Source organism: Stigmatopora argus, chromosome 20, assembly GCF_051989625.1.
Source record: "Stigmatopora argus isolate UIUO_Sarg chromosome 20, RoL_Sarg_1.0, whole genome shotgun sequence".
NCBI classification, from domain to species: Eukaryota; Metazoa; Chordata; class Actinopteri; order Syngnathiformes; family Syngnathidae; genus Stigmatopora; species Stigmatopora argus.
In genome coordinates, this window is record NC_135406.1 from 10,387,303 (window position 1) to 10,406,989 (window position 19,687).

Sequence of the window (19,687 nt, forward strand, 5' to 3'; positions counted from 1 at the left end):
CACATATACACATATACACATATACACATATACACATATACACATATACACATATACACATATACACATATACACATATACACATATACACATATACACATATACACATATACACATATACACATATACACATATACACATATACACATATACACATATACACATATACACATATACACATATACACATATACACATATACACATATACACATATACACATATACACATATACACATATACACATATACACATATACACATATACACATATACACATATACACATATACACATATACACATATACACATATACACATATACACATATACACATATACACATATACACATATACACATATACACATATACACATATACACATATACACATATACACATATACACATATACACATATACACATATACACATATACACATATACACATATACACATATACACATATACACATATACACATATACACATATACACATATACACATACATATACATACACATACACATATACATATACATACACATATACATATACATATACATATACATATACATATACATATACATATACATATACATATACATATACATATACATATACATATACATATACATATACATATACATATACATATACATATACATATACATATATATATATATATATATATATATATATATATATATATATATATATATATATATATATATATATATATATATATATATATATATATATATATATACCACCAGGTATCAGTATTCTGCAAAGCAGTGGGCCACTGTGTGGAAACGACAAGTGATGCTCACAAAACCATCCCTAGTAGTGTCAATACAATCATTGCGGTTTACATAGTTTTAATTAAATACGCAAAAAGCAAACTGAAAACATGAGCCCAAAATAAAAAATTACACCCCAAAAAATTAAAATGAACAAAAAGCTGCAAGACGCAGTAAGGCATGAGTTACATGGGAAAACAGGTGGTTGACACACAAGGGAGGCGACCACAGGTGAAAGCAATGGACAATCACTACAAGTTTCAAGCCATCAATATTGTTTTCACACTAATGATTATACATAAAAATATTGAGTATTATCTAGTTGTTCAACATTAAAATACAATTTTAAAAAAACAATTCACATTTGACTTCATATACCGACTGCCAGGTTTATTTACATACAAATCAAATCAGCTTGGATAAATATAAAATGGAAAACTACTCCAAAATGAACCCAGTCAGTTCTTATAGTTAAAAAAGGAAAATAATGTAGTTTACAAAGCTTATAGAACATTCTGAAGATTAAATGAAATAAAACAACATTTGACTTGTTTTTCTCTTTTTCAAACTGAGACAAATTCACAGCAGACTAATTTTATCAACATGATTCAAAAATGACACGAGGGATTCTCGTCATTTTTGCCAATTAATAGATAACATACACACACATTTGTGTCTTTTAAATCTTATGAATAAATCCTTGGCAACAAACTTAGTATTATGTATTATTAAGTATTTTTAACCAAAGTGTTGAACCACAAATTGAGCAAAGAAAGGGCTTTTCGCCACTGCGGGTTGTTAAGTCTTCTTTTCAGGTTCCCTTCTGTGAAAATGTTGGAACATTAACTGCACCTGGAAAAAGTTTTTGAATTGGGTAGCTTTTTAATTGGGCTGTTGTAGTGAATTTGTGGCCACAGATTGAGCAGGAAAACATTGTTCTCCAGTGTGGGTTAATAAGTGTTTTTTTAAGCTTCTCGTTTGGGAAAATGTTCGACCACAAACTGAACACGAAAATGGTTTTTCACCAATGTGGGTTCTTGTCTTTTTAAATGTTCCTTCTCAGTAAATGTTTTACCGCAAACTGAACACAATAATGGCTTTTCACCTGTGTGTTCTTGCATGACTAATTAAGCTTCCCTTTTGTGTGAATCTTTGACCACAAACTGTACACGAAAATGGTTTTTACCAGTGTGGATTCTTGCGTGTATTTGTAAAACGTGCTTTTGAGAAAAGGCTTTACCGCAAACTGAACACGAAAATGGTTTTTCACCAGTGTGGATTCTTGTGTTTTTGTAAATCTTGCTTTTGATAAAAGGCTTTACTGCAAACTGAACATGAGAATGGCTTTTCACCTGTGTGTTCTTGCATGACTAATTTAGCTTGTCTTCCGTATAAATGTCTGATCACAAACTGAACACGAAAATGGTTTTTCATCAGTGTGGGTTCTTATGTGGGTTTGTAAGTTTTCCCTGTGTGTAATTGTCTGACCACAAACTGAACAAGAGAATGGCTTTTCACCTGTGTGTTCTTGCATGACTAATTAAGTTTCCCTTCCGTGTGAATTTTTGACCACAAACTGAGCAGGAAAATGTTTTTTCGCCAGTGTGGGTTCTTGCGTGACGATTTAAAAGTCCCTTCTGTGTGAATGTTTGTCCACAATCTGAGCATGAAAATGGTTTTTCACCAGTGTGGGTTCTTGCATGACTAATTAAGCTTCCTTTCTGTGTGAATGTTTGACTACAAACTGAACACGAAAATGGTTTTTCACCTGTGTGGGTTCTTATGTGGGCTTTTAAGTTTCCCTTGTTTGTGAATCCTTGACCACAAACTGAGCATGAAAATGGTTTTTCACCAGTGTGGGTTCTTGTGTGGGTTTTTAAGCTTTCTTTGTGTGTAAATGTTTGACCACAAACTAAACACGAAAATGGTTTTTCACCTGTGTGTGTTCTTGCATGACTAATTAAGATTCCCTTCCGTGTGAATTTTTGACCACAAACTGAACACGAAAATGGTTTTTCACCAATGTGGGTTCTTGTCTTTTTAAATGTTCCTTCTCAGTAAATGTTTTACCGCAAACTGAACACAATAATGGCTTTTCACCTGTGTGTTCTTGCATGACTAATTAAGCTTCCCTTTTGTGTGAATCTTTGACCACAAACTGTACACGAAAATGGTTTTTACCAGTGTGGATTCTTGCGTGTATTTGTAAAACGTGCTTTTGAGAAAAGGCTTTACCGCAAACTGAACACGAAAATGGTTTTTCACCAGTGTGGATTCTTGTGTTTTTGTAAATCTTGCTTTTGATAAAAGGCTTTACTGCAAACTGAACATGAGAATGGCTTTTCACCTGTGTGTTCTTGCATGACTAATTTAGCTTGTCTTCCGTATAAATGTCTGATCACAAACTGAACACGAAAATGGTTTTTCATCAGTGTGGGTTCTTATGTGGGTTTGTAAGTTTTCCCTGTGTGTAATTGTCTGACCACAAACTGAACAAGAGAATGGCTTTTCACCTGTGTGTTCTTGCATGACTAATTAAGTTTCCCTTCCGTGTGAATTTTTGACCACAAACTGAGCAGGAAAATGTTTTTTCGCCAGTGTGGGTTCTTGCGTGACGATTTAAAAGTCCCTTCTGTGTGAATGTTTGTCCACAATCTGAGCATGAAAATGGTTTTTCACCAGTGTGGGTTCTTGCATGACTAATTAAGCTTCCTTTCTGTGTGAATGTTTGACTACAAACTGAACACGAAAATGGTTTTTCACCTGTGTGGGTTCTTATGTGGGCTTTTAAGTTTCCCTTGTTTGTGAATCCTTGACCACAAACTGAGCATGAAAATGGTTTTTCACCAGTGTGGGTTCTTGTGTGGGTTTTTAAGCTTTCCTTGTGTGTAAATGTTTGACCACAAACTAAACACGAAAATGGTTTTTCACCTGTGTGTGTTCTTGCATGACTAATTAAGATTCCCTTCCGTGTGAATTTTTGACCACAAACTGAACACGAAAATGGTTTTTCACCTGTGTGGGTTCTTGTGTGGGCTTTTAAGTTTCCCTTGTCTGTGAATCCTTGACCACAAACTGAGCATGAAAATGGTTTTTCACCAGTGTGGGTTTTTGTGTGGGTTTTTAAGCTTCCCTTGTGTGTGAATCTTCGACCACAAACTGAACACAAAAATGGTTTTTCACCAGTGTGGGTTCTTGTGTGTATTTGTAAATCGTACTTTTGAGAAAAGACTTTACCGCAAACTGAACACGAAAATGGCTTTTCACCTGTGTGTGTTCTTACATGACTAATTAATCTTCCATTCCGTGTGAATCTTTGACCACAAACTGAACACGAAAATGGTTTTTCACCTGTGTGGGTTCTTGTGTGGGCTTTTAAGTTTCCCTTGTCTGCGAATCCTTGACCACAAACTGAGCATGAAAATGGTTTTTCACCAGTGTGGGTTCTTGTGTGTATTTTTAATTTATCCTTCCGTGCAAATGTCTGACCACAAACTAAACACGAAAATGGTTTTTCACCAGTGTGTGTTCTTGTGTGGGTTTTTAAGCTTTCCTTGTGTGTAAATGTTTGACCACAAACTAAACACGAAAATGGTTTTTCACCTGTGTGTGTTCTTGCATGACTAATTAAGATTCCCTTCCGTGTGAATTTTTGACCACAAACTGAACACGAAAATGGTTTTTCACCTGTGTGGGTTCTTGTGTGGGCTTTTAAGTTTCCCTTGTCTGCGAATCCTTGACCACAAACTGAGCATGAAAATGGTTTTTCACCAGTGTGGGTTCTTGTGTGTATTTTTAATTTATCCTTCTGTGCAAATGTCTGACCACAAACTAAACACGAAAATGGTTTTTCACCAGTGTGTGTTCTTCTGTGCATTTTAAATGTTCCCTTGTGTGTAAATGTTTTACCACAAACTGTACATGATAACGGTTTCTCCCCAGTGTGGCTCCTCATATGTGTTTTCAAAAAAGACTTTTCCCCAAAAGTTTTCCCACACTGAAAGCATTTGCAGAGTTTGTCGCCACTTGGATTTTTCTTAATATCTTCAACATCATCATCGTCAAAAAGCAAGTCGTTGCCATCTGACAAAGGAGCAATTAAATTTTCTGCTCGCCATCCTTCTGTTGAGCTACCGCTCAGAAGCGCTGCCCTTCTGTTGGCCACGCCCAGATCATCCTCACTCTTGAAAGGCTCACCAGTTGACCATTTGACACATTCCTCGTTTTTGATTGAAGGTTGCTTTTCTCTTTTGCACTGTTGAGAGAACTCTGGCTCCTCCTCTTTAATTTGGGGCCATGATGAGGTGTTTGCAGGCTCCGCCCCTCCACTGGCCTCACCCAGATCATCTTGCCTCGTCAAGGCCTCACCAGGTGACCAGGTGACATCATCTTCCTCCTTTTGGATTGGAAGTTGCTCTTCTCTCATTTGTTGTTGAGGGAACCCTGGCTCCTCCTCTTTGATTTGGGGGAGCTCTTTAAGGCAAACAAACTCTTGCCCATCAGGACTAAGATTTTCCCTGAAGCCTGAAAAGACAAAAAGATAATTTGTATCACTACATGTAGCCAAAAAATATTTTTTTTCTTACTTTTACAAATTTATTATCACAGCATGGTTGATTATTTCGCAATAATATATGCCAGAAAAGTCACGTTTTAGGTTTGATCCAGTCATCTGGTACACAATTTAAAGACAAAATAGTGGTGACATTCAGATTATGTTAATTATTTAAAATATTTTATCCTTTTCATTTATTGTTATTCATCACATTAACCTAAAATTATTCCCAAAAAAATTTCACACTGACCTAATGTCACCGAACAGCTTCCGGTTCGAGTGATGCAAAAATAAGTAATGTAATGTTTTTAATTGCATAATTGTATGAGCAGGTAAATGGTTTTTCACCAGTATGGATTCTTGTGTGAGATTTTAAATATTCCTGCTGCGGAAAGGATTAACCACAAATTGAGCATGAAAATGTTTTTCACCAGTGTGGGTTCTTGTATATTTTTTAACTTCCCTTCATTGTAAATGTTTGACTAACAAACTGAGGAAGAAAATTGATTTTCACCAGTGTGTGTTCTTGTGTGGCCTTTAAAGTAGTTCATTTTGAGAAAAGGCTTTACTACAAAATTTTTGGACCAATAACGTCTTCACACATGGAAAATATTGTACAGTGGTACCTCGAGATACGAGCTAAATTCGTTCCGGGACCGAGCTCGTATTTCAATATTCTGGTAATTCGAACGAATGTTTCCCATTGAAATGAACTAAGAACAAATTAATTTGTTCCAACCCTCTGAAAAAACACCAAAAACAGGATATTGGATTGGAAAAAAGTTTGATTTCTTCTAATTTGCCATCTATTAACCAAGTAACACATAACTAGTGGTTTAATATTACTAAATATGTGTTTAATAGAAATAAAATTAGATGGATTTCACGGAGGGTAGAGAGAGGGACATGGGGGGGCGGGTTATGCGGGGGAGACTTTTTGCACCGGTGAATCGTAATATAACAAACAAATTTAAATGAACTTGGATTATGATGCAGACACACTCAAAAATAAGTTTAATCTAACCTTACACTAAACTTTCTCCCAGCCGGGTTGGCGCATCAAGGGTTGTTTGCTTTTGTCTTCCCTTCAAAATATTCCCAAAATGATGCACACAAATGTCCTCACAATAGGATAACGCACGACCACTTGCCAACGAGAAGTAATATATACTCCGTACTAGCGATCGCTACGCTTTTTGCGCTGAGTGACTGTTATAAACACTGAAACAATGCAATGCTCCACCCAGTGCTCGTAGATATTTGTTATGCACGAAAGAGATGCGGCAAAAAAGATAGTGCGTTAAGATCAGAAACAACCTCTCATGTCTTGGCCACCTGGCTTTCTCATATCTCAAAATTTGTCTCGTATCTAGAGATAATTATTTGCTGGAAATTTTATTCGTATCTTGAAATGCTCGTGTGGCGGGGGGCTCGTATGTCGAGATACCACTGTACGTAATTACCATTGTAGTATTCTCGTCAACAGCCAAATGCGTTTAAAACTGTTTTTTGGGTGTATTTTTACAAAGAAAAGGATTAGTGGGGTGTAAAGTATCTTCACCGGTTCATCATCGCCGTAGCTCTACACACAGCACTGAGCCACCTGGAGCACCATGGGAACTACGTGAGAATGCTTTTCATTGACTATAGCTCAGCCTTCAACACTATATAACCGGACATTCTGGCTGACAAACTCTCCCACCTTGGACTATCCTCTTCCATCTGCTACTGGATTAAGAACTTCTTAACCAACCGTCCACAAATTGTTAGACTTGGTCCCCACCTCTCTTCCTCCATTACACTGAGCACTGGCTCCCCTCAAGGCGGTGTACTGAGTCCTCTTCTGTACTCCCTGTACACATACGACTGTACACCAACCCACCAGTCTAACTCAGCCATGGGCAAACTACGGCCCGCGGGCCATATACGGCCCGTTAGGCCTTTTAATCCGGCCCGCCGACGTTGTCCAAATTATTATATTTTTTTGGCAGTCAAAATACAGGAAATCATTGGATGACCTGCATGAGCAATTCTGCCGTCGGTTTTGTGATTTTGGAAAAATTGACAGCTGGTGTCATGTCCTTTCTCACAAGACCCGGAAACGGTTCCACAGGAGTTGCAGTTGGAACGGATTGATCTCCAATGTGACAAGTTCAACTCCCTGAAAGTCTTGTAGTTTTAGGCTTCATTAAGTGCAGCCAAATTTCCAAACATCCAGAAGATGGCACAGAGGACTCTGGTGTTATTTGGCTCTACATATGTGTGTGAACAGACCTTTAGTCTGATGAAAACTAAGAAAGCACCCCATAAATCCCAGATGAGTGATGAGTATATTCATACTTTAGTCCTTTTTTTCTGTTTAGGTTGTACTGTTAACGGATGCAGTTTTTATATGTACAGATGCTCCCCTACTTACAAACATTCGAGTTACGAACAACGGTACATACAAACATGTCTGCGCATAGGTTTCCCCCCCCCCCTTTTTTTCCAAGATGGTGCCGTCACGCGGAAGCCAGTGACAGTAGCTCTGTATATTCTAATGTTTTCGTGTTTTACAGCCCTTCTATCTTTATTTAAATTACATTTTAATATTTCTTAATACATTCCTCTTTACTTTACATTGGACTTTATACATTTTACTTTAATGTTTTTACAACTTTCTTTGTTCTGTGAGCCTGGCTTCTTTCGGCTACTTCTTGTAGTGCTTCTTTCCGCCGCTAATACCGACGCCTGGCGTTGTGAGAACTCAGCTCACCCATCATCCACCTTCCTCTGCCCAGTTCGTTGCAGTGCGTAAGTGCGTGAACGTATCTCCAGTGCGCAAAGAACATTTTTATCATTAAGTATCTCGTGCATCCATTATTCAATATGGTTGGTGAAAAGCGAAAGGCTTCTAGTGAGGGTGGTAGTGCAAGGAAGAGGCAAGCCATTTCATTTGAAACGAAAGTGGCAATAATAAATAAGCTTGATGCGGGTGAGAAAATGGTGAGCGTTGCACGGGCATACAACTTGAATCGTTCGACGATTGTTCGTTAAATGTTTTTTTACAGTACAAACCAAGGCAGGTTACTTATACAAGCCTTAAACATACAAATGCACTTATATAAAACTTCAATATACTTATATAGGCCTTAAACATATATTATAATACAAAATATAGCACTGAATCAACTTACGAACAAATTCAACTTATGAACAATCGCTCGGAACCTAACTCGTTCGTAAGTAGGGGAGCGTCTGTATCGTATCTTGTGCTGACCCGGCCCGCCTTTCAAATTTTTAAAGTCAATGTGGCCCCCGGGCCGAAAAGTTTGCCCAACCCTGGTCTAACTCCATCATCAAATTTGCCAATGACACCACTGTGGTCGGACTCATCTCAGGAGGGGATGAGTCGGCCTACAGAGCTGAGGTCGACAAATTGTCTTCATGCTGCTCGGTAAACAATCTCACCCTGAACACCAGGAAAACTAAAGAAATAATCCTGGATTTTCACAAACACAGCACAGATCTGGCCCCACTCCTCATAAATGGAGTATGTATAGACAGTTTGTGTAGTCCGTTAACTTCCTGGGGTCCACATGACGGATAAGCTCTCCTGGTCTACATATACCACGGCAGTAGTGAGGAAGGCCCAGAAACGACTCCATTTCTTCAGGGTACTCGGGGGGAACAACTTGAACACTAAGCTTCTGGTGACCTTCTATAGAGCCACTGTGGAGAGCATCCTGGCATACTCCATTACAGTGTGGTACGTTGGAAGCACGGCAGCAGACAAAAAGGCCATGCAGACTGTGATTAACACTGCCCAGAGGATCGTCAGCTGCTCTCTGCCCTCACTGGAAGACATTGCCAGCCCTCGTTACCTCAGCAGAGCCGGGAACATTGCCGGGGACCCATACCACCCTGGTCACAACCTGTTCCAGCTGTTGCCCTCTGGCACACGCTACAGGTCTCACAAAGTACGGACAAATAGGCTTAAGGACAGTTTTTTTCCAACAGCCATCAGGACTCTGAACTTGCGGTAGCACGACACACAATCCCTTCTGTGTAATAACTTCGGGGTGAGGTAACAAAGGACGTTGGGCGGTGATCTGCCTCCTACTGGCTGACTGAAGTTAAGTGAGGAGACAGTGGGGGGGAAGTGATCCATTTTTTTTCTTTGTTGGCATCGGCGAGGCAAACTTTTTCTGCAGTCGCCAGGATTTGGTTGCGCTCGAGGGGTGATGCGATGTATCCATTACTGCAGAATGCCAACAAGTCTGAAATTATCACTGATTTGTGCCTTTTACCGGGAGAGCGCACCTTGTGGAGAAGAACTACCAATTTCGTCATATGCAGCTGGGTATGATGACAATTAGGCTTTTGTCGAGTCATTGATGATGACAAAGCCTATGTCCGACTATTATTATTATTATGATACAATATGAAAGAAGACAGATGTTTCTTTTTTAGAATTGAAGTGTGTATTTGAGAAATTTGTAAATTGGTGTTCGGCTGGGTGGGTGGATATTTATTTTGTTTCATAAATTTTTGGACCAATAGACGCAGTCAACGTCTTCACACATGCAAAATATTGTAATCCACGGGTAGTATTCCCAACTGCGGGCTTTTAAAAATAGAATTGGGAGATAATAAAATGTACACATAACTAAATAGTCTCACATACATTGCAACATCAATAGAATAACATTTGGACACGGAAAATATAAATCACGCCGTGTACTGTAAGCAAATACTCATCAAAAATTAACCCACCTTCTAGTCTGTGAAGAATAATTTTTGCTTGGATTAATTTGCATTCAATGGGGTGGCGGTGAGGTGTAAGGTCCTCTTTTACGTCAAAAAGTTCCTCCTGGAACTTTGTTGTTGTTTTATGGCGGCCATTTTGCAAACTTGAATTCGGCTTTTTTGACGACGTGTTGATGGAGACGCTTGTTTTTTTTTATAGCAGCTAGCTAGCGAAGCTAAGCTAAATAAAGTCGCACAGTTTTAAGATGGATGACTGATGTTGAATCCATAAAGTGAATAATGCTAGAAACATCGTCAATTCTTCAGTTTAGTTAAGTGACTGAAATTAAAAGACAAATTAGACGGGCAAAAAGTCAAATATTCGCAGACTAAGCGCTCCCTATTCGGCCATTTTTTTTTTTTTTTACCCTTGCATTTCCTGTCAGGGGTGCATGATGGGAAAGACAGTTTCCCGTAATGCCAACCTTCCGTTCAAAATAAGATGTTTCACATATGTATATTATTCAATCTATATTTGAAAATTGGGGGCGGGGAATCAATAATGGGAGACATTGTGTCGGAATCGCTGCTTTTTGTCGATATGTTGTGTTCTTTTTTAGCGGAAATAAAAAAAGTGTGTCATTATCATTCCTAAGGTTTATTCAAACTTTCTATTTGTAAATTGATCTATGATGTATGTTGCAGTCCACGAGTATCAAACCCATGTTAATATATATTGTTTGGCTTCAGGTATTTTTCTTCTAAATATGAAAACATGTTTTAATATTAATAGGATAATAGTATGTATAACTAAGTGCCATATTCATTTATCCCGATACTCGTATCATCAATTTGCTTTTTGTATATTTAAATTTTAATACTGTTAAATCTGGCAAAAACTTTGACTTGTGTCTCTATATATTTTAACAGAGTTTATACCTGAATGGCATTTATAAATTAAATGATTTCGTTATTATCTTGGTTGTATTGATTGTATGAGTTTTTAAAACGAAATGACTAAAAAATATCAGTTGGTTATCATTTTTCCATGGAGAAAAGGTTTATAATTCACACAAATTTCCACAATATGTTTCGTATTTCTATTCTTTTTTTCCTTTCTCTTTTTTATGTTTTGCCCGTCTGAAGGCAAAATCTTCGCCGCTTGGATATGACGTCATCGCCACTCGCGTCTATATGCATAACGTGGTATTGACGGAGGATCAGAGGAAAGACCCAACTGTCATCTTAAATGCGTTGGGGGAGTATTTGAAACCTGCAAGAAACGTGATTTATGAGAGATATATATTCCGTTGCTGCAAACAATAGACTGATGAGCCAATAAGCAGTTTTTTTAACAAAGCTAAGGGAAAGAGCTACATCGTGCGAGTACCGTGGGTTACAGGATGAGACGATTCGTGACAGGCTCGTGCTCGGGGTTGCAAGTGAGGACACTCGAAGGCGCTTGCTGCGTGAGCGAGACCTCATGTTGCCAGCGGCAGTCGAAATATGTCAGCTTGCTGAGCTGACTGAGAAACGCATGAAAACCATGGAGAGCCCGCAAGTACAAGTGTTAATGCAGCAGAGAGACAGACAGAGGTATAGAATGCTGGACAAGAGAAGAGAGCAGTTGGCTTGCAAATACTGCAGAAACAGCCACAAGCGTGGCAGGGAACAATGCCCAGCCTATGGTTAGGCATGTCGGGCATGTGGCGGCGCAAATCATTTTGCCAAGGTATGCCAGGCTAGTAACAAGACCAAAAAAGTAAATGTGCTGGAAGCTGTAAAGCAGTGGTCCCCAAACTATTCCAGAAAGGGCCGCAGTGGGTGCAGGTTTTCGTTCCAACCGGTAAGAGGAAACCTTTCCACCAATCTGGTATCTTAGAAGTGCAATCAGTGGATTGCAGTCAGGTGCTTCTTTTTTCAGCAGAAACCTCATTGGTTAAACTGTTTGTGTTGAATCGGTTGGAACAAAAACCTGCACCCACAGCAGCCCTCCAGGACCGGTTTGGAGACCCCTGCTGTAGAGTGAGAGGGCAGAGATGAAGACGGAGATGTGGAAAATATGTTCATGGACACAGAATGCATCAGCACAGTGAATTCAAAAGGTAGGAAATGGTTTGTGCACCTGCGATTGAACAAGAAAAGGCAAGCATGCCAGCTAGACACCGGTGCCGCTTGTAACGTCATGAGCAGTAGGACCAAAGAGAAGTTGTCGCCGGGTACAGCCCTACACCCAAACTCAACTAGGCTGAGACTTTACTCAGGTGAAACTATGCTATCACACCTGGACCTACCTGTTCTCCGATACTATGACATCACAAAACCTGTCACCATCCAGAGTGATGCCAGCATGAGTGGGCTTGGATGCTGCTTGCTGCAAGGCGGACAGCCGGTGGCTTTCGCCTCGAGAGCCCTAACACAAACTGAACAAAATTATGCTCAAATCAAGAAAGTGTGTCTGAGCATAGTTTTTGCGTGCCAAAGATTCCACCAGTACTTGGCAGGGGAAATGGTCACAGCAGAAACAGACCACAAACCGCTGATCACCATATTCAAGAAGCCCCTCCTGAGTGCGCCAAAACGTCTCCAAGGAATGTTAATTCAACTGCAGTGCTACAACCTGGATGTGGTGTATAAGCCTGGGCCTGAAATGTATGTTAGTGACATGCTGAGCCGCGCTGTGCTGCCACACATAGCAACAGACACTCCACTTGTGCGCCACACTGTGTTCTCAGCCCAGGCAGAGTATGCGCAGCTGGACCAAGCCCATCACCTGAATGTCACTACCTTCAGATTCAAGCAGATAGCGCAGCATAAGGAAACGGATGAGATACTCCAGGAGCTGAAGAAGGTAATCCTGCACAGGTAGCCTGACTTCAAGGAGGACAGACTGCTGGCGGTGTGAGACTACTGGCCATACCGAGATGAATTGAACGTGCAGAATGGAGTGGTATACAGGGGGCAGTGCATCATTATCCCAAAGGCCCTCAGGGCAGAGATGCTCAAGAGGATACACTCGATCCATATTAGTGGCGAGGCCTGTTATAGACGGGCCAGGGATACCCTCTTCTGGCCAAGCATGAGAGCTGAAATAAAAGATTTTGTAGCTAACTGTTCCGCATGCAATGAGTATGCAAGGGTTCAGCAAAAGGAATCCATGATGTCACATGAGATACCCATGCGTCCGTGGCAGACGGTGAGCATGGGCACATACGCATATGCGGGCAAAGACTTTCTCATTCTTGTAGACCACTACTCGGATTTCTGGGAAATTGACCAGCTGCCTGACCTATCCGCCAACACGCTGATCACGCGCTGCAGAGCCCAATTTGCGCGTCATGGGCAACCGGACAAGGTGATTACTGACAATGGCCCCCACTTCGCCTGTGAACAATTCAGAAAGTTTGCTTCAAGCTGGGGTTTTACCCATGTCACGTCGTCGCCCCGCCATCCGAAGTCAAACGGCAAAGCCGAGGCGGCTGTAAAGATAGTCAAATCGCTCTGTAAGTGGGCCAAAGCAGATGAGACAGACGTATGGATGGCCATCCTCCACTCGCGCAACACGCCAACAGAGGGGTTAAGCAGTAGCCCCACCCAGCGCTTAATGTCAAGGAGGCTCAAATCCTCTCTACCAGTTGCAGACAGCCTACTGCAACCACATGGGGAATCGCACCGTGCGGAAAGCCCCAGCGCCCCAAGCAGTCTGGCTCCTCGCACCCCGTCTACACCAGCACCAGGACGATGCCAGACACCGGAGAGACGCAGCGACTCACCAGGCCAGGCAGTCTACACACGTTGTGGCCGCCTCTCACGACCACCGCCTAAACTGAATTGGTTATCGTAGAAGAGCATACATGAAAACATGGGCTCGACTAGGGTGTAGGCTGCACGCTGCCCTTACTAAGCCCAGACCCACGCATACATAGAGAATGACAGCACACACACGAAGAAGTTGCACAAGAGACTTTCGGTTTGTTGTCTGATTGTTGAAGAAAAAAAGAGGAAAAAATGTGTCATTTTGTTAGTACAAGGGTTAATGTCAGGAATAAGCATAATACAAGAATAGTTTATGTTCAGAAAAATATGTCATGGAGGGCAGCAATGTTTAATGTGAATAAAAGGTTACTATAAAGTTACAGAGCAGTAATCTAAAGGAAGGAAGATGTTACAGATTATAGTAATGAATATTGAGCAGTTAGCGACATCTAGTGGTTCATCATTGTAGCACGTTCTCAGTTCGAGCCATAATGCTATGCGCTGTCGTGCTTAGGTTCATTCAATAAAGTCACGATCAGAAACAACAATGCCACCCCGTTAAATATTTCATTATGAAATATTAATTGTGTAACGTAAAGTATATATCGGTCTATCATGCATTTCTGATCTTCAAAAGTGAACGTACCTTCGAGTTTGTGAAGAACAACTTTAGCTTGCATCATTTTGCAAACAATAGAATGTTGATGACATGAGAGATCCTCTTTCACGTCATAAAGTTCCTTCTGAAACTTTGCCGCAACCGGCGTCGTTCTCCCAGACATTTTTCACACTTTTTTGTGTTCGCTTGACGACGTGCTGATGCAGACGACGTGTTCCTTTGTTAGCTGCCAGCTAGGCTAGGCTAAAGTACGACTCCCAAAACGAATTGAAGATATAAGTTCCAGTCTCTCAGGAGGCGTGGGTCCAAATCCATACCTGTCAACCTCTCCCGATAACTGCCCTTATAAATGATTATGATTCCCCTTACAAACCCCCCTAAAACCGTATATCTACGCATGCGCATGTCATCCTTTATCGATATTGCCGTACGCACCGCTAAAAAAATACATACGATTGAGGATAATTTTTGCTGGTATACCGTGACAATAGTAACGGTCGATGACAGTAGCGTCGTTGGCTACCAGCCTACGAGACTATCTGGATTTTAGCCAAAACGGTCTTGTTGAGATCGTTTTTCATAAATATTGGCGATTTTTTTTCCCCCGTACAAAAGTCGGTGTACGGCGTACATGATTTGAAATGGTAAAAAAACGTATAAAATACGTATAAAACGTACAAGTTGACAGGTATGCAAATCCCACCACTGCCAATTAATCCATGGGCTGTTTATGGTCCTTTTGTTGGATTGCTTATGGCTCTTCACTAACCTGGAAACTAAAATGTGAAAACCACTGGTGAGAGAGCTGAGTCTCAAACACACTAATAGGAGTGTCGCGTTTGCACACAACTGTGTCGCTGACAGTACCCCTATCTTCGCTATAATCATAATGAATTTTATTATGAGACTCCTTTTTGCATATCAATGGTGTAACAATGTTGTTAAAGAATTCTGATATTTTTTGTATTTTAAAAGTGTAGGAATATTAAAGTAAATGCAGACATTATCAGGTATGGGGCCCAGTGATGCGAGTGATTAGCGCATCGGTCTCACAGCTCTGGGGTCCTGGGTTCAAATCCAGATCATCTCCATCTGTGTGGAGTTTGCATGTTCTCCGTGGGCCTGCGTGGGTTTGAGTATGGCTTTGAGTATGGGTGTGAGCGTGCATGGTTGTCTGTCTCCTTGTGCCCTGCGATCGACTGGCCACCGATTCCGGGTGTCCCCTGCCTCTGGCCCGCAGACAGCTGGGATTGGCACAAGCACCCCACGCGACCTTATTGAGGACCAGGCGGTTCAGAAAATGAGATGAGATGAGTTTCCTTCTTATCACACTAAACGTGTATCATTGTAGTTTGTTGTATACGTAAATGTATGTTACTATTGATATCCGACGTGTGTTACCACTACTTTAGGTTGGATTGTCTGGAATGAAGTCGTCCTTAGTGCCAGTTTAAGGGTTATCGCTTCTCGACCTTTTGGCGAAGATCAAATGTAGTTTCCGTTCTTAGCAGTTTAATGTCCGATACGTCTTCTAAACGGGGACCATATATTAAATTGTATTTTAGAATTAGGGGATGGAATAGGACCTTGCTCCTTCCACTCCATGCATCAATCTGTTATTGCAGTATCTCCAAGAAAGGTGCACCCCTCTCTCTTTGTCAAAATACATTTACTTACTCTTGGAATTCCTAACTTAATGATTGAAATGACAGAAGCAAACCTGAAATTTAATATATTAATCATGCGGATGAGGAGAGATTTAAGTTAACAAATTAAACCCATTCTTTTGTAACAAAATCCAAGTAAAACATGATTGTATAAACATTCACATCTTATATAATAATATTTATGTTTGACGATCATCATTTTTGCCAGTACAGCTTGTTAAAATGCCTGCTCAGCGTCGAGGTGCCACTCTTTTTGCCGTAACATGAAAGCAAAGCGCCACATTGACTACATTCAGCGAAACCAACGCAATTTTTTGTAGCATATTCAACAATCAATTTGAAGCTTTTCCACATACTGTTTCTCTTCTAATCTCATTAATCTTTTGCCTTTCACTAAAGAATTTTGTGGAGAAGAACAACAAGAGTTTTAATCAAATTTTGGATGCTCTGCACTAACAGAGCCTCCCCTCTCTGTCGATGGTAAATATGAACTTGCTCCTGAAGAATATGACATATTTTACTCCTTCATTTTATTGTAGCTGTTTCATTTTGGTATGGTACCACAGTAGGATTAAAACTATTGTTCTCAACTCAATTACAATGAACAAAAGGTCTTTTGTTTGAGTTTCTTCTTCAAGGTGTGGTCGGTGATAAGGGATCCCTGCGGAGAGGGCGATGGTCCAGGTGAAACCAAAGACAAAGGAATCCCTGCGGAGAGGGCGACCAGGCCAGACGTGGATTCACGGACAAGCAGATTCTAGGAGAGGACACCCCTGCAGAACGTCGTGGGACAGTCCACATATCATTAGAATCAGCGAATGAATATTCATTTTTGTTTAACTATAACTGTGCAAACGCGGGTGTGGACCGTTGTCTTTCTCATCCTCCACTGTGCATCACGACGCGCAGCTGGTTTATTATTATTTGGGAGGGGGCCCGGAGCTCTGTAAGGATCAATATCTGGAATAAATCATCTGTGGAGTAACTCGCAAACCCTGGTCTCTTCCTTCGATGCTGAACACGCACAGTTGTTAGACGGGATCAGACTGAGTTAAGGAATTAGGGATAGGTGCTAAAACTGTACGTCTAACACTACTTATCTGAAACTTAAAGTTAATTCACGCAATATTCCCGCTTGAATTTTTATAGACTATTTATGTCCTTAAGCATTTCACCTTGTTCAATCAAATATTTGATGTTCTGTGCTACCAGAGCTGTCCCTCTCTGTCAAAATTAAATATGTAATTGCTATTGATATGGCGCAATGGTATTTCACAATTTCAATGCTTGGATTTATACATACTGTTTACCAATGTTTCCTCTAAGCTGCGCGCGTGCGCAATTGCGCACTACTCTCGTCTTCTCTGCGCAGCAGCAATCATATGGCGCGCAGTAAAAAAAAAAAAAACGGATTTTTTTTTTTTTACCCCTTTCCCCATGATGGCGCCGTTTAAGTGGTAGCCAGTGGCAGTAGCTCTGTCCACTCATGTTTTTCGTGTTTTGCAGCATGTTTTACATGAAAAATTAGAGGGAACATTGACATGCACCTGCTTGTGGCAGGTGTGATACTGGTGTGCCCATAGCGAGCAATGATGATGTCGTGACTGGATGATTCGCCTAAAGACATTTCGCCGACGGACGTTTGACAGACGGACAGGTCGCCGAATGAACGTTCGTTCAAACAGCGTTTAATGATTAAATACAAATACCAGTATTTGTATTTAATCATTAAACGCTGTTTTCAGCTGGATTTGACCGAATTTGAGAGCATTTTGAGCCGTTTGGCGAATGGACGTTTTTTTGCCTCCATTGCGACATCATCGCGACATTTTACCGAGGAATTCACTTCCCTGGGCTCGGTTCTAATGTCCAAAGAGCTCCAGTATTTGTATTTAATCATTAAATGCTGTTTTCAGCTGGATTTGACCGAATTTGAGAGCATTTTGAGCCATTTGGCGAATGGACGTATATGGACGTATTTTGCCTCCATCGCGACATCATCGCGACATTTTACCAAGGAATTCACTTCCCTGGGCTCGGTTCTAATGTCCAAAGAGCTCCAGTATTTGTATTTAATCATTAAACGCTGTTTTCGGCTGGATTTGACCGAATTTGAGAGCATTTTGAGCCGTTTGGCGAATGGACGTATATGGACGTTTTTTTGCCTCCATCGCGATATCATCGCAACATTTTACCAAGGAATTCACTTCCCTGGGCTCGGTTCTAATGTCCAAAGAGCTCCAGTATTTGTATTTAATCATTAAATGCTGTTTTAGAATGGATTTGACCCGATTGCTGTCATTTTACGGCTCGGTTCTGCTACATCTGCCCGCCCAAGAGTGCTTATTCCCGGACTGCCATGCCCGCCCAAGAGTGCTTTTTTCCCGGGCTGCCATTGATGGTAGACTAACATTGATTTTTACTATAATTTGGACAACACCGGCGGCGGGCCGGATTACAAATCCTAACGGGCCGCATATGGCCCGCGGGCCGAGGTTGAAAAACTTGTACACACACGATCCGGGGGCGGGGCGAGCGCGCGAATCCCGTTTCGGCGAAACCTCCGTTCGGCCGAATAAACGTTCGGCGGAACGTCCATTCGGCGACCTGCCCGTCTGTCAAACGTCCGTCGGCGAAACGTCTTTAGGCGAATCATCCGAGTACCGATGATGTCGCTCACACTGGTACTCAGTGCGCTCAGGGAGGTTGTCTTTCTGCTCAGACCAACAAAAAATTTGAGGGAACATTGCTGTTTACATCCTCAAACATTTGACTTTGTTAATTGAAGTAGTGATAAAGTAAAATGTATTATGTCAATTGATTAATCAACTAACACTCATTGATGACAAACCCACTGCTTAATTCATGAATGTTTTAACTTATATTACTGTGAAGAGGCGGTTTTTATGTAGAAAGCTTCAGATGTTCGTTTCCCTTTTTTAACTTTGGATTTAAAAAAAACCTTACTATTTGGTTTTTAATTCTTCGAAGCATCATTTTGTTAGAGATTATACAAATGTTATTTGTAGAGAAGTGCTATTTTGTTCTACTTGTATTTTAATTTGTGCCTGTGTTCACTTTTTTGCGCGCGTGCATGCGCGCGTGTGTTTTATTACGGTGTAGTAAACGGGCACGTGACTGAAGATGGCGAGCACGTGAAAGAAGAGGGTGCTGCAGCCGTGGACAACTCATACTTACCTGGCAGGGGAGACATCATGAACAAGAAGGTGGTTAAACCCGGGGTGAGGCTCAGTCATTGAACTCCTGGTTGTGCTGACCTCTGCGAATTCCCCAAATATGGGAATCTCGGCTGCATAATATATGATAGTGGGGGACTGCGTTCGCGCTCTTCCCTGATTTGATGTGAAAAAATAACATTCAAGCAACTGACCAAACTTTTAAATAATTCAATATGGTTAAATCCCAGAGATTCAGCAACCTCGTCATATCAAACTCACTGCGCTCCGGAGGCTACGTCGGAGCTGCAGGTAAATGTACTCGAAACGCGTCCGATAAAATAGGTGAAAAAGTAATTTGAAAAAGGAAACAAAAAGCCTGATTAAAAA

General features: G+C 40.9%; 1 protein-coding gene and 3 non-coding genes across 5 annotated transcripts; 3 read left to right on the plus strand and 1 right to left on the minus strand.

The window, feature by feature from the left end:
• Nucleotides 1–747: 747 nt before the first annotated feature.
• On the minus strand, nucleotides 748–14,739 carry LOC144065529 (uncharacterized). Of its 2 annotated transcripts, none has more exons than XM_077588473.1 (2): nucleotides 14,482–14,739; nucleotides 748–5,320 (listed from the first exon to the last, which is right to left on the minus strand). In XM_077588473.1, the coding sequence occupies exons 1-2, from the start codon at nucleotides 14,615–14,617 to the stop codon at nucleotides 3,306–3,308; spliced, it is 2,151 nt and encodes a 716-aa protein (XP_077444599.1). In that variant the 5' UTR covers nucleotides 14,618–14,739; the 3' UTR covers nucleotides 748–3,305. The 2 variants fall into 2 exon arrangements, with proteins under 2 accessions (XP_077444599.1, XP_077444600.1); XM_077588474.1 differs by lacking the exon at nucleotides 14,482–14,739 and adding an exon at nucleotides 10,107–10,548.
• Nucleotides 14,740–15,913: 1,174 nt separating this feature from the next.
• Nucleotides 15,914–16,104, plus strand: LOC144066403 (U2 spliceosomal RNA). The gene has a single exon (XR_013297575.1). It is a non-coding gene; the product is annotated as a U2 spliceosomal RNA (small nuclear RNA).
• Nucleotides 16,105–16,473: 369 nt separating this feature from the next.
• LOC144066465 (U5 spliceosomal RNA) lies at nucleotides 16,474–16,584 on the plus strand. Its single transcript, XR_013297630.1, has one exon. It is a non-coding gene; the product is annotated as a U5 spliceosomal RNA (small nuclear RNA).
• A 2,727-nt stretch (nucleotides 16,585–19,311) lies between these two features.
• LOC144066518 (U1 spliceosomal RNA) lies at nucleotides 19,312–19,477 on the plus strand. Its single transcript, XR_013297667.1, has one exon. It is a non-coding gene; the product is annotated as a U1 spliceosomal RNA (small nuclear RNA).
• Nucleotides 19,478–19,687: the final 210 nt, after the last annotated feature.